Source organism: Octopus bimaculoides, chromosome 6 (genome assembly GCF_046866305.1).
Source record: "Octopus bimaculoides isolate indiv1 chromosome 6, ASM4686630v1, whole genome shotgun sequence".
Lineage (NCBI taxonomy): Eukaryota > Metazoa > Mollusca > Cephalopoda > Octopoda > Octopodidae > Octopus > Octopus bimaculoides.
Window position 1 is genome coordinate 18,480,063 of NC_142933.1, and position 15,067 is coordinate 18,495,129.

Below are 15,067 nucleotides of genomic sequence, written 5' to 3' on the forward strand. Positions count from 1 at the left end.
TAGAGCCGACCAGGTCTACCAAGGTTCTTTGTGGTTGGCGGCCTCGTGCCTCCCCTCTGCATCCTGATTGCCTTAAAGAGTTGATAGCTGTTAAATGTAGTGGTCGAGCAAATAAACGTGAGTTCCGTTCCTGTTTCGGACAAACATTATACGCTTTGCTTCAAGAGGAACGAGCAAGCGACATCACTTGTAATAGAAATAACTAATGGAAGAAAATTATTGAAATGGATATCAAAATGAGGGTACTCTAGATTTAATTTAGGGCTCGGGCTAGAAGTTCAGTAAATATCACGAGACACGACGGGATCCGAAAAGGACTGAAGGGCAAAACGACCGAAGCGTTCTGACTGTAACAACCAGGATTAGGGCGCTCGTGTCAATATTTCAGAGTTTATTCATAGGCAGAAAATAATTATAAACTGGAAATAACTATGCAACGTTCATAAACAAGATGTGTGGATCAATCTACCTAGAAATCTTCTGAGTGGTCAACATAATAAAACATATCTTATCATCACACAAAAGGTAATTCTTTTCAATGAATGGACATAAAAATGATGCTTTAAAGATGTATGAATTTAAAATATTACATCTCAACAGATGACAATATTCGTTCAATAGAAATTAGAACAACACGTTAGTGAGATAATGTAAAATTTTATTGATTTTATATTTTATTTGATAACATAAAATACTTTACTTTGAAACATTCTCTTGTTGATGGATATAATTGATGGATAATTACAGCTGTTCTTTCTCTAAAGACATTTTCCTAATGATACTTGCCTATAAAACCTATAAATACCACACTCACTCTAACTCTAGCATCAGTTCAGTTATTCTACACCAGTAACTAAACATCTAGTGCCACCATGCTGTCTCTCTGTTGCCTTCTTTTTGCGATTGCTTCAGTTTCTACTGGTAAATCATGTCTCCCGACCGGGTGATTCTTTATGTTCAGACTTCTCAAAACTCGTCTCCATACCGACTGATATCGTTATTAATACTTGTATAAGTAAATTCTACATATATTCTTAAATCGTTAATTTAATGTGAATAGTGAGTTTGGAACTGATTTTTTTTCATCTAATTGCTGCTTATTCAATTACAACCATACAAAATACAGCGATAGATATATCGTAGACATTCAACAATAATTCATCTACAAATATGTATTTGTATAAATGTATATTTATTTGCGTTGGTGATTTTCTTTCAGGAAAAGAAACGCAGATCGTCGGTGGATCTCAAGCACGAAACTGTGAATTTCCATCTATTGTCCATCTCCAAATATTTAACCAACCCACAGATGACAGGATTAGTGTATGTGGAGGTACTTTGATTGATCCTACACATGTATTGACAGCGGCTCATTGTCTGTAAGTATATATGCAGTATATACATAAGTGTATATACAGTACATGTAGACGTCTTCACACTATCATATTACATCGCTTAATGACTATGAAGAAAGTTTAGATACCATGCTTGTATAATATAAACGTTGAAAAGAATTACTTGGTGTAAATACCAGCATGTATACTGGCTTTAATATCAGATTAAAATTTACATTGAATTTTATGTTTCCAACAAACATACGATATATCGTCTTTCATTCTAAAGTCGCGGAAGTATTTACTTAAAGAACATATTTAGTTTTCAACTAAAGACTATTAAGTCAAATTAATACAAAACTTGAAACTTCAAACATTCTTCCATTACTGTGTGTATTAATTATTCATTTTAATTTCTGTATGTCTAATATCATTCTGATCAACAACACCTGTAGAATTATATTTTCGGAAACACATACTATTGCGATATCTAAATGAACTGCAATGTTTAATGAATCTTTTGGACAAAGTCGATTTCCTCGACCCTGTTGATCAACAGGCTCTTATTTTATTCACAAGAAAGGCAAGAACCAACATTAGTCAATTGAGACTCATTTAACAATACTATAAAGAACAGACAAATATTTTAATGTCCAAGAGAAGAATTTCAAGTGCATGACGATATAAAATTACTCTCTGCTAAAGATTTGCTATATTTGATTTGATTTTAGAGAAGGACATGTCAGAAGGGTGAAAGTAAATATTGGTTCCAACAACAAGTGGGCTCCTGGTCCCCAGTCAACAACTGCCAGTCAAATTGTGAAACATGGCGGATACGTACATACTAAATTACTGATCAGTGAGTATTACAATTAACATGTCTTCATACACCTTATAAATTCTTTCTTTCCTCTCACCTTTTATTAGTAAATATCAGTGTTTCCACACCTGCAATATAGTATCAATATACGATAGCCATTGTTTTTGTGGTTTCACTTCAGTGTTTCTGTGAGGAGTGTTTAAACACTAAAATGTCACCATCGTTATTTATCACGGATGCCATTGTTCAGTCATTCTAGATTTATTTGAAACAATTGAAATTGTGTGTAAGAGACTATCCAGATTACATTTCCTCACTAGCTGGGGCTACTAGTATTGGTGTAGCATTTAGTAAGGATGATGTTGATCATAATGATGATGATTACGATGCTGCTGCTGCTGCTGCTGCTGATGATGATTTCTATCATATCTGAACACATGTAACTTGCCCCTCTCATTTTAACCTATTTTGTTCATAATCTTATACCTATCTATCTATCTATCTATCTATCTATCTACATATACACCATGTATTTCTGTATATATCTTCATCTCTAATATATGCATGACTAGCTGACATGTATGTCATTCTTATACGTGTTTTTCCCTGAAAGAAAACGACATTGCGGGACGAGTCGGTTTATCAGCCGAGTCTAACGTGAATATTGTCGCGCCTCCTTCCTTGAAACGGGAGGGAAGAGCCATTTTCATCGTACTTGTGGCTACGGCGAAAGAATGTGTATGGTGGACGCATCTGAAAGGTCTAGAGACAAACACTTTCCTCTCTCGTGAATCTCTCATCAACTTTTTCAAGTATCACTTGAAGAGGAATGTATGAGTAGAGAGCTCTGTCTACTGAATGCTTCAAGAAAAGATGGGTGAATGTAGCAAGGATGGCACGTGTGAATGACGGAGCCACCTTGAGCATAACCCTATGAACCAGATGGTAAAAATAAAGTCACTTACTGTAATGTGTTTTTCTGCATGATATTATTGGCCAAGGTTACCGTGGTCTTTTCCGTAGGCTTTTCTTCACACGGATAAACCTAATTTGTTTCCCCCTTTACGCTTTACATCATAACATTTGTGTGATACACGATCTGTGTTGATTGTTTATTTTCTTTTCTTCTTTTTTTTTTACGATCCATTTTGATCGAAAATCTACCCCACCCTTTATTTTCCTTCCTTCTCCTCCCCACAGAGAAAAGCTCTACTTTGTAACTTGTCCCCTCTGTGTTCAGCCCTGTGTGGCTAATAATGAAACATATCTATCTAACTAACTCACTAACTATTTGTCTACATATGTTTGTATGCATATATATGAGTGTGTTGTTTGTGTGTGTGTGTTTATTATGTATATATATATATATATATATATATATATATATATATATATATATATATATATATATATATATATAGAGAGAGAGAGAGAGAGAGAGAGAGAGAGAGAGGCAGACAGATAGACAAGCAGCAAACACATAGAGAGACAGGCAGGCACACAGACAAACAGACAGATGGATAGATAAATAGATAGATAGATAGATAGATAGATACATAGATAGATAATTTTTATAGTCATCATATATATTTTTGTCTATATTAAGCATATGTCTACTGCGTGTATAGACACCATGTATTTCTGTATATATCTTCATCTCTAATATATGCATGACTAACTGACATCTATGTCATTCTTATACGTGTTTTTCCCCTAAAAGAAAACGACATTGCCATATTGACTTTGAACCATGCGGTCCATGAAGATGGATGTGTCCAATTTGCAACTATGGCCGAACCACAAGAAACATTTGATGGAAAAAGATGTATCGCTGCTGGATGGGGAGATTTCCAATGTAAGTAACCACGAAAATTTATCAAGTGTTCATGTAATCTCAATGTAATCATCGCTGATAGATATTAATCAGTAATGAATTTGTTCTCCTTTCAGTCGAAGGAAATAGCCCTAACGAATTATATAAAGTGGCCCTTCGAGCTATTCCTCATGATGTTTGTAAAGACAAATCTAGGATGCAAATTGCTGACGGAGTTCTTTGTGCCGGAGATTTCGTAGAAGGTGGACCGTCTACTTGTCAGGTATATAGTATTGATATTATAGTATATACCTATTGTAATATCTAATTGATACGTCTCTCTGAATGATAAATACTAATATATACTAAGATGTCGGGAGTGTACGTTTTAGATCACGCTCGTTTGAGTGTGTTTGCATTAATGCAAGGATATAGGCTCCAGAAAGCTTTGCAGTTTTGAAGAGAAAACTCTTTATACTTACAAGTAAATTATCCTAGTGAATATATTGAGCAAATAATTAATTTTGTGTAATAATCTTTGAATATGATAAACTTTATTCAATGTCGATAAATTCCAGCAACTTTGATATTATATCGTTTGTAATTTTGCAGGGTGACTCTGGTGGTCCACTCTATTGTCGAGGCTCAAGGGGTAAAATGGTCTTGGCAGGTGTCACATCTTTTGGACATCGTTGTGATACAGAAGTCAGTGCTTTCACTGATGTCGGATATTTCCGAAACTGGATCGGCAGTCATTTGTAAGATGTGATTTGATGAGGAGCCCTTTTACTGAAAGAACGACAACAGAATATTCTCCAAAATGTATTAACAAATAAATATGTAAAATGATTTATCTGGTTGTCGTTGTTCTGTTACATAAGAGTGTTAAATTATTTCACTATGTGTAGTTTTGTGGTTGATACTTCCGTAGAGTATTTCTTTACGTTAGATTGGAGTTTGTATTTCTTTTCTGTTGCAATTCTATATTACTAGAAATGACAGTGAAATATATTTCACCTTATTAACTTAGAGATTATAAACATCAGTTAGTAGAGTAACCTCAGTTACTAATTCGCAGATGGTTGATATTTTGATTGTTCATATTTCAAAGGGAAAACGGAACTACTCGGGAGGATGCTGCAACCGGAGATATAACAAAATATTACGTGTACGATCCATAAACGTCACCTTACACTCTTTGTTTCATGTTGCTCGATTTTCTGAGTGGGATCTTGTGTATAGTGTTCTCTTCTCTGAGGACCCGGCAAGGGTGACAGTTCGTGCTGGTCGGTCACAGCCCCATAGTCACGAAGGATGAGAAGGCATTTCTCAGAGATGGAGACTAACTGGGACACTACTTGTAGGGTTGCGTTGGACGACCTGAACAAATGCCGACAAGTGGTGGATACAGCGACGCGCCGCAACGGTGCATGTCGCCAAAATCGACCTAACAGGTTACAACGACCCTACTATCGGTCCTTGTGTATATTGCGATACATTTCACATTTTCATTCTATACCTGTTATATTTCATGTTGCAACTGTTATTGTTACAAAAAAGCGAATGTTGTAACTCTAGATTTATATAATACTAGTGGAAGGAGCCGGCGTTGCTCGGATTCAAGTACTAAAACGTTTTTCATACTTAGTAAATTTCCTATGCCATAAATAATGTTAACGCCAAATTGTAGCAAAATTGGTCGCTTATTGTAACAAAATTCTAACAAAATTGTCACAAATTGTAACGAAACTGGTCCCCGTGTACCGATGATTCCAAGCGGTAACATTTTGATACGAATCTTGAGAAGGGCTTTAATATGTTCTCAGACGGTGTAACAACCACGGGTGAAGTAACCCTGAAAAGGGCATTTTTGTCGTTCTAATAGCGGTAACAATTTGATAAGAAGTCTTTAAAAGGGTTGTAATTCGTTCTCAGGTGGTGTAACAATCATATGTAAAGTGGCCCTGAAAAGGGCCTTTTTTTCGTTTACATCGAAAACAACGGAGTTGCTTTTGTGAAATGTGAAATTCTAAGAAAACAGATGCTGCAAACCTAGGTTGGACAAAGGAAAAGAAACATGGTTGAGAAAAGTTAGTAACTTTGAAAGCGTGACTGCAGTAGCGCTCACTTACCGCATGCCAGGTCTGCAAAGTAACCCTGTGTAGTGGAGGCACACAGGTTCACTAATTTGAAAGTAGTTGGCGCGTGATGTGCCTACAATACTCCTCTGTATTTATCGTTTTGTCATTTATAGTAAGTCCCTAGCAGTGTCATATTTCAGAGTGTCGTCTAGGATTATATCCAAGTACCTGTCCAAATAAGTCCCTCTAAGATCCGTTGCTGGTGGTAAATTCAATCGTGGTTTCTTCTCGATGTCCCCAGGGCTTTTCCATTCTTCATGTGTAGTGAGTATGTTTAACAGAGAGGCCTTGCTGAATATAGGTCAATACTCCAGGATTAGACTCCTTGTTTGGCTACAATTTCTCTCTAGTTGCTTTGTTATTGAATCCATACACAAACATCAGCACTAGGAATATTGGCGGAACAACCCAATCAAAACTTCTATTAAGTGCAAACATAACAGGTCGGATAAGCACGATCAACTGCATAGAAACGTCCAACTTTTATGCTTTGATTAGAAAGTCACGTTTATACCAATAATAAATAGTGCATTTGGTTTTGTGAGTAAATGCCTAAATGATAATCTAGATAAGCTGGGTTCTTCGAAAAAGAAAAAGAAAAAGGTAACAACCGGCTAATTCGCACATATCAAATAGAGTCTGTAAGTAAAACATTAAAAATATGCAACATTTCTCAAGTCTAAAACGTGACATTGTTTTATTTTATCTAAATTCCTATAAAGGGGCTTTATATCTTTGTTAGAAACCAGCTCTTTCCCCAGAGGAAGGTTTCAAGTAATTAAAAATCAGAATGTGTGTTTGTGTACGTGTGTGTTTACCTACATGTATATAGTAATAATAATAATGATCCATGGATGGAATTTATAAATATTTTATCACTACGCGCGTTTCCACAAATCACATGTTTTTTTTCTGACCATTACCCACATTCTTGCGTACTCGAAAGCGTTTCCTGTAAACGAACTTAAAGGATATATGTCTATGTGTACATACTATATAAAGTAAGTCTGGAGATATGAGATGAATATATTTATTTCACCAGTTGATGTCTATAAGTTGACGGCCGTTTTGCAACCAGCATTAGCTAATTTGGGGATGTTGAATCGAAATCTAGCATCAGATTTAGTCTATTACATCAGAATTTTGAGTTATAAAATGATTTACTTTTGCTAGAAACAATTCTTTAATGCTCATAAAAGAAGAATGAAACATACGTAGATGCAATTTTTAATAGTATTTTTTTTTACAATTTAATAAATCGAAGCAAAGTTGTGGGAGTAAATGCTTATTAGCGTGTAAGAATTAAAATTGGTGTTAACAAAATATGAATATAAAATCTCTGTTCATTACGGTCATTCCTTCTGATCATCTTATTACTGCAAAAACTTCCTCTTTTCTGACAACTTCCTGTGCACAGTTTCTTGAATGTCTTTCATCAAGCTCCAGCAGTAATCTGCCATCATGTTTGAGTCCCATTGGCCTTGGTAGCGTTCTTCTATTACTCGTACGTATTGATGAACGCGTTCAACGTGTTCTTCGCTAACAGCACCCTGGTTTTCAAGAAACTCACCCAAGTGACTGTAAATAGTGCAATTTAATTCTCGTTTTTTATCCAAGTGCTTGCAACCTCCAGAACAGCTTCTCCGCAATCTTTTGTTAGCTGCCAGCTTTCTTGTTCCCAAGGAAATTCTGCACCACATCAGAGAAGGCATTCCAAGCGCTAACCTCCTCTGCACTCATTATTGTTACTAAATTTGGATCTCTGATGGGTGTTCTTATTTGAAATTCACAAAATATTCTTGCCTTCCTTCTCGTCACTGAGATTTGGAAAGATTGTACATATATATCTGAAGTATTCTCCACTGAGATCAAGAAATTTGATGAATTGCTTCATCATACCAATTGTCAGCACAGGTAGTGCAAATTTTGTGCGGGGCCCAGTTTTTGTCCTGGTCATTAAGTGTTACTTTAAACTAACCAAGATACACTTCTTCACAAATTTATTAATGTTGCGCCTTTGAGCCTGTGGAGTGAAGTTTTCATAGATACAATGGGAGATATCGAAGTCATTATAGCACGTCCTTCTTTTTGATACTGAATCCATAACTAGATCACAGTGGTTTAGTTGACACCTGAATAGAAAAGGAAGGGCTTTAAATCAAAACTCAGCTTGAACATATTTCAAAATTAGCATGACAATCCAGCCAAAATTCCTGCAAATAGCAGTGTATAGTTAACTTTTGATATGCTCCAAGTAAATATAGGTATATACCGATGGCACAAAAATGCGATACAAAAGTGCAAATCTGAGGTCCGTTTTGGAATCAGCATCTGAAAATTAGTCTAAAACAGGTCTAAGATTTCAGGCCAGAAACTAAAAGTTTATTTTGTTTACTAGTGTTATATAGTTTATCACATTGAACGGCGATGTTTGTCTCTATTTTGGATTAAAACACGAAAAATCACGTAAATTTACGATGAAAACCACGCGAGATTTTTCGATAAACAATGACAAGATATCACGTGGATCAACTTTCGGATGATCATCTCTCTTGGTTCCACTTAAGGAAAAATTCGATTCCTTCGAATTTTTCTCACACATATAGTTACACACACACACACTTGCATTTATATTTTATAATTCTATAATTTCTGCACTTAATAGTTCATATTTACTTGTATGAGCACCTGGTCCACAAATTTCATATGTTTTTCACATGGTTTCACGTCAAAAACGTTTTTACCTTGTTATAATTATGTATATTATGAGTTTGTATATATTTTATAAGTTTATGTGTATATTCATGAATTAGTATATATATATGTTTTCAGTCAATGGATCATGTTGTGTTTTGACAAATAATGACATTCAAGAGCTCTGTTAAGAACTTCTACAGCATTCACCGTATTTCCTTGACATAACGCCTTCTGGTCATCACATTTTGTGATCGTTATCCAACAGTCTGGGCGACGTTTCGTTCAACAACGACGTGGAACTGGAAACATGACTCGATGAATTTTTCGCATCAAGACTCGGTGAATTTAGCGTCAAGGTCTCGACGTGCTACTCAACAATGAAACCGTGGACAACGAAGAAGAAAATATTAATGACTGATTCTTTAGAAACTGTTGATAAAAAATAAGTTTTAAATAACTGAGTAAAAAACGAAAACATTTATCTGGCAACCCAATATAATTTCATGAACGTCCTTATCATTGTGATTATACTTACAACATTTTGATCGTTGTATCTTCCGAACTTTCCCAGTTCGTAACGTTCTTGAAATAGCGTGTTGAACCCCTTTTTAAGCCCAAGGAAGAAGATTGTTTCAATTCCCCTTTTCATATTTAGGGATTTTCGTCACTTACTATTCTCGTAATTGTGATGTCGCTTGTTCATTCTACTTGAACTAGAGTTTATTGTGCTTGAGTGACCCAAGGAGTTAACTCAGACCCATTAACTTATAATACAACGCTTAATATTTCATCAACGCTTATAGCGAGTCATATTGTGACACAGAATATTTACCCAATGGGAATTAGGTGCAATCCTTGCTTTTATTGATCATAAGTTTCCTTCTAAAACAAAGGCTCCCACATGGTATTCATCACTAACCATGTCTTACGAGCAAACTATCTCATTGCAGCATATGCACTTCTAGTCATCGTATCTTGAAGTGTTGTTCATTATCTTTTATCTTGACTTTGTTCTACAAGGGTTGCTGACTTCAATTTACTTTCACAATTGATCAATTATGATTGGTTTTTCAGGTCTCTCCAGAGAATGTAACATAACATTACTACAACTAATTTACACACAGCTATTGGTCGTGGTATTCTCTCCTTAGCATCAATTTAAACACTTTATACGAACCGTTAAATTAGAGTGAAAGAAAATTTAACTTATGATCATACAATTTAGATTTAAGACTCCCCTTTCTGCTACACAATTGCCTTACAGAAAAACGGGACAATGAATATAAGCGTTGATAATATGTAAAGTGATATGGTTGCTCAGATGTGAGTGAGTTCTAGAGGGACAAAAAGGGAACCACATGTAAGATGTGTAAGGAATGGAAGAACAGGTCTGATATAGATATTGAAATGAGGATAATCCATAGCCGTGGTTTTAATTGAGGGTTCGGTGCAGAGTACATAGAAGAGCGCGGAATACGACAGGAGGCCAAAAGCACAAAAGAGTACAACAGCTGAAATGTTCTAACTGTAAGAACCAAGATGACGGCACAGATACTAGAGGCGTAAAATTTATATGCTGCACAAAGATGCATCACTGATATGGCTCTGAAATTCCATTTATTACCAAAATAAGGGCAACTTTAAGGTTTAGATACAGAGATCTTTTTTATATATATAAAGAAAGCTTGTGTTATTATAATGAACATAGAAATACCATTTTCGTTATGTAATATCGGGAAGAATACAAAAAGTGTAGCATTCTTGATAGCAATAGGTTCGTGAGGTATTGCGTAGTCTGGGCGTGGAGTCTCCAGAAGAAGCGGGACTGGGAGTGTCTTATGATGTTATCAGCCTCATGTATGCAAACTTGGTCAAGGGATACACTTCGAAGCTTGGTGGATAGCGTCTGATTTTCCAATCTTGCATGAGTTGGAAGACTTTGTTGAGGCAAAACATTCATGTTGCCAACCCTCACCTGCTTTTTAAGTAAGATCATATTTCACCAAGACCTGTGTGTGTCCCTGCTGAGAGTGAGATGTGGCAAAAAACCGAAAGTAGCACTGAGAGAACACAAATTCAATACACTGACAATTAATACGATTATGCTTCTGAAATGTTAATAGAAACAAGATGATATCGAATATTCTTAGATTTCAAAATATAATTTTGTTATACTTCTGGTTGCAGAATCCTGCAGATGGGTTCCGTTTTGTATTTCAAATATGAACAATCAAAATATCAACCATTTGGGAATTAGTAAATGAGGATAATCTGCTAACTACTATTATAATCTCTAAGAGATACAAACTTACTCTACGGAAGTATCAACCACAAAACTACAAATAGTGAAATAACTGAACACACTTATGTAACATTAGAACAACGACAATCAGATAAATCATTTTATATATTTATTGTTTAGTTAATACATTGTGGAGAGCATTTTGCTGACGTTCCTTCGATAACAGACATCATCAAAGTACATCTTACAAATGACTGTCGATCCAGTTTCGGAAATATCCGACAGCAGAGAAAGCACTGACTTTTGTATCACAATTATGTCCAAAGGATGTGACACCTGCCAAGACCATTTTACCCTTTGAGCCTCGACAATAGAGTGGACCACCAGAGTCACCCTGCAAAATTACAAACGATATAATATTAAAGTTGCTGGAATTAATAGACATTGAATAAAGTTTATCATATTCAAAGATTATTTCAAAAAATTAATTATTTGCTCAATATATTCAGTAGGATAATTTACTTGTAAAGATAAACAATTTTCTTTTCGAAACTGCAAAGCTTTCTGGAGCCTATATCCTTGCATTAATGCAAACACACGCAAACGAGCGTGATCTAAAACGTACACTCCCGACATCTTAGTATATATTAGTATTTATCATTCAGAGAGACGTATCAATTAGATATTACAATAGGTATATACTATAATATCAATACTATATACCTGACATGTAGACTTTCCACTTTGTACGAAATCTCCGGCACAAAGAACTCCGTCAGCAATTCGCATCCCAGATCTGTTTTTACAAATATCATGAGGAATAACTGGAAGGGCCACTTTAAATAATTCGTTAGGGCTATTTCCTTCGACTGAAAGGAGAACAAATTCATTAATGATTAATATCTATCAGCGATGATTACATTGGGATTACATGAACACTTGATAAATTTTCGTGGTTACTTACATTGCAAATTTCCCCATCCAGCAGCGATACATCTTTTTCTATCAAATTTTTCTTGTGGTTCGGCCATAGTTGCAAATTGGACACATCCATCTTCATGGACCGCATGGTTCAAAGTCAATATGGCAATGTCGTTTTCTTTCAGGGAAAAACACGTATAAGAATGACATAGATGTCAGTTAGTCATGCATATATTAGAGATGAAGAAATATACAGAAATACATGGTGTATATGTAGATAGATAGATAGATAGATAGATAGATAGATAGATAGATAGATAAATAGATAGATATAAGATGATGAGTAAAAGAAGAAGTTAAAATAAGAGGGACAAGTTATATGAATTCAAATATGATAGAAATACAAATATATTATGCATTCTATCACTATATGTGTAATATGTTTTTTATCTCGATGGTGATGTAGTGAAATAGAACCCTAAAAACCTTAACATTACAAACGAATTATTGTTGTCGTTGTTATCATCATCATCATCATCATCATCATCATCATCATCATCATCATCACATGAACATTATTATCAACATCATCCTTACTAAATGCTACACCAATACTAGTAGCCCCAGCTAGTGCGGAAATGTAATCTGGATAGTCTCTTACACACAATTTCAATTGTTTCAAATAAATCTAGAATGACTGAACAATGGCATCCGTGATAAATAACGATGGTGACATTTTAGTGTTTAAACATTCCTCACAGAAACACTGAAGTGAAACCACAAAAACAATGGCTATCGTATATTGATACTATATTGCAGGTGTGGAAACACTGATATTTACTAATAAAAGGTGAGAGGAAAGAAAGAATTTATAAGGTGTATGAAGACATTTTAATTGTAATACTCACTGATCAGTAATTTAGTATGTACGTATCCACCATGTTTCACAATTTGACTGGCAGTTGTTGACTGGGGACCAGGAGCCCACTTGTTGTTGGAACCAATATTTACTTTCACCCTTCTGACATGTCCTTCTCTAAAATCAAATCAAATATAGCAAATCTTTAGCAGAGAGTAATTTTATATCGTCATGCACTTGAAATTCTTCTCTTGGACATTAAAATGTTTGTCTGTTCTTTATAGTATTGTTAAATGAGTCTCAATTGATTAATGTTGGTTCTTGCCTTTCTTGTGAATAAAATAAGAGCCTGTTGATCAACAGGGTCGAGGAAATCGACTTTGTCCAAAAGATTCATTAAATATTGCAGTTCATTTAGATATCGGAATAGTATGTGTTTCCTAAAATATAATTCTACAGGTGTTGTTGATCAGAATGATATTAGACATTCAGAAATTAGAATGAATAATTAATACACACAGTAATGGAAGAATGTTTGAAGTTTCAAGTTTTGTATTAATTTGACTTAATAGTCTTTAGTTGAAAACTAAATATGTTCTTTAAGTAAATACTTCCGCGACTTTAGAATGAAAGACGATATATCGTATGTTTGTTGGAAACATAAAATTCAATGTAAATTTTAATCTGATATTAAAGCCAGTATACATGCTGGTATTTACACCAAGTAATTCTTTTCAACGTTTATATTATACAAGCATGGTATCTAAACTTTCTTCATAATCATTAAGCGATGTAATATGATAGTGTGAAGACGTCTATATGTACTGTATATACACTTATGTATATACTGCATATATACTTACAGACAATGAGCCGCTGTCAATACATGTGTAGGATCAATCAAAGTACCTCCACATACACTAATCCTGTCATCTGTGGGTTGGTTAAATATTTAGAGATGGACAATAGATGGAAATTCACAGTTTCGTGCTTGAGATCCACCGACGATCTGCGTTTCATGTCCTGAAAGAAAATCACCAACGCAAATAAATATACATTTATACAAATACATATTTGTAGATGAATTATTGTTGAATGTCTACGATATATCTATCGCTGTATTTTGTATGGTTGTAATTGAATAAGCAGCAATTAGATGAAAAAAATCAGTTCCAAACTCACTATTCACATTAAATTAACGATTTATGAATATATGTAGAATTTACTTATACAAGTATTAATAACGATATCAGTCGGTATGGAGACGAGTTTTGAGAAGTCTGAACATAAAGAATCACCCGGTCGGGAGACATGATTTACCAGCAGAAACTGAAGCAATCGCAAAAAGAAGGCAACAGAGAGACAGCATGGTGGCACTAGATGTTTAGTTACTGGTGTAGAATAACTGAACTGATGCTAGAGTTAGAGTGAGTGTGGTATTTATAGGTTTTATAGGCAAGTGTCATTAGGAAAACGTCTTTAGAGAAAGAACAGCTGTAATTATCCATCAATATTCAAACAATATAGAGCAGAACAAGAGCGAATATTTCAATGTAAAGTATTTCATGTTATCAAATAAAATATTAAATCAATAAAATTTTACATTATCTCACTAACGTGTTGTTCTAATTTCTATTGAACGAATATTGTTGTTTTGAAATGTAATATTTTAAATTCATATATCTTCAATGTAGTGTTTTTATGCGCATTCTTTGAAAACAATTACCTTTTGTGTGATAAGATATATTTTATTATGTTGTCTACTCGGATAATTTCTATGTAGATTGATCCATCTAAATTTTATGCCTCTGGTATCTGTGCCCTCATCTTGGTTTTTACAGTGAGAAAGTTTCAGCCGTTGTTCTATTATGTGCTTCTGGCCTCCTGTCGTATTCCGCGCTCTTCCCTGTGCTCCGAACCGAACCCTGAATTAAAACCCCGGCTATGAATTATCCTCATTTCAATAACTATATCAGACCTGTTCTTCCATTCCGTACACATCTTACATGTGGTTCCTTTTTCGTCCCTCTAGAACTCACTCACATCTGCGCAACCATATCACTTTACATATTATTATCAACGCTTATATTCATTGTCTCGTTTTTCTGTAAGTCAATTGTGTAGCAGAAATGGGAGACTGAAAATCTAAATAGTATGACCATAAGTTAAATTTTCTTTCATTCTTATCTAAAGGTTCATATAAAGTGTTTAACTTAATGTTAAGTCTCCTGATGTGTTTA

General features: G+C 34.8%; 2 protein-coding genes across 2 annotated transcripts; one reads left to right on the plus strand and one right to left on the minus strand.

Annotated features, from left to right (window-relative positions):
• The first annotated feature begins 716 nt into the window (after positions 1-716).
• On the plus strand, positions 717-4,816 carry LOC149134963 (chymotrypsin-1-like). Its single transcript, XM_089353524.1, has 6 exons — positions 717-921; positions 1,220-1,379; positions 2,066-2,193; positions 3,875-4,009; positions 4,105-4,250; positions 4,580-4,816. Exons 1-6 carry the CDS (start codon positions 873-875, stop codon positions 4,727-4,729), a joined length of 768 nt encoding a protein of 255 aa, XP_089209650.1. The 5' UTR covers positions 717-872; the 3' UTR covers positions 4,730-4,816.
• A 6,383-nt stretch (positions 4,817-11,199) lies between these two features.
• Positions 11,200-14,251, minus strand: LOC149134964 (transmembrane protease serine 11A-like). Its single transcript, XM_089353525.1, has 6 exons — positions 14,148-14,251; positions 13,691-13,850; positions 12,877-13,004; positions 12,012-12,146; positions 11,771-11,916; positions 11,200-11,441 (listed from the first exon to the last, which is right to left on the minus strand). Exons 4-6 carry the CDS (start codon positions 12,076-12,078, stop codon positions 11,292-11,294), a joined length of 363 nt encoding a protein of 120 aa, XP_089209651.1. The 5' UTR covers positions 12,079-12,146; positions 12,877-13,004; positions 13,691-13,850; positions 14,148-14,251; the 3' UTR covers positions 11,200-11,291.
• Positions 14,252-15,067: the final 816 nt, after the last annotated feature.

Excerpts from the sequence above, each read along its gene's own strand:
- LOC149134963 (XM_089353524.1), top strand. The coding sequence starts at position 873 with ATGCTGTCTCTCTGTTGCCTTCTTTTTGCGATTGCTTCAGTTTCTACT. Across the intron at positions 2,194-3,874 it reads ACATACTAAATTACTGATCA|AAAACGACATTGCCATATTG; the intron begins GTGAGTATTACA and ends TTCCCCTAAAAG. Across the intron at positions 4,251-4,579 it reads GTGGACCGTCTACTTGTCAG|GGTGACTCTGGTGGTCCACT; the intron begins GTATATAGTATT and ends GTAATTTTGCAG.
- LOC149134964 (XM_089353525.1), bottom strand. The coding sequence starts at position 12,078 with ATGGCCGAACCACAAGAAAAATTTGATAGAAAAAGATGTATCGCTGCT. Across the intron at positions 11,917-12,011 it reads TGGATGGGGAAATTTGCAAT|TCGAAGGAAATAGCCCTAAC; the intron begins GTAAGTAACCAC and ends TTCTCCTTTCAG. Across the intron at positions 11,442-11,770 it reads GTGGAAAGTCTACATGTCAG|GGTGACTCTGGTGGTCCACT; the intron begins GTATATAGTATT and ends GTAATTTTGCAG.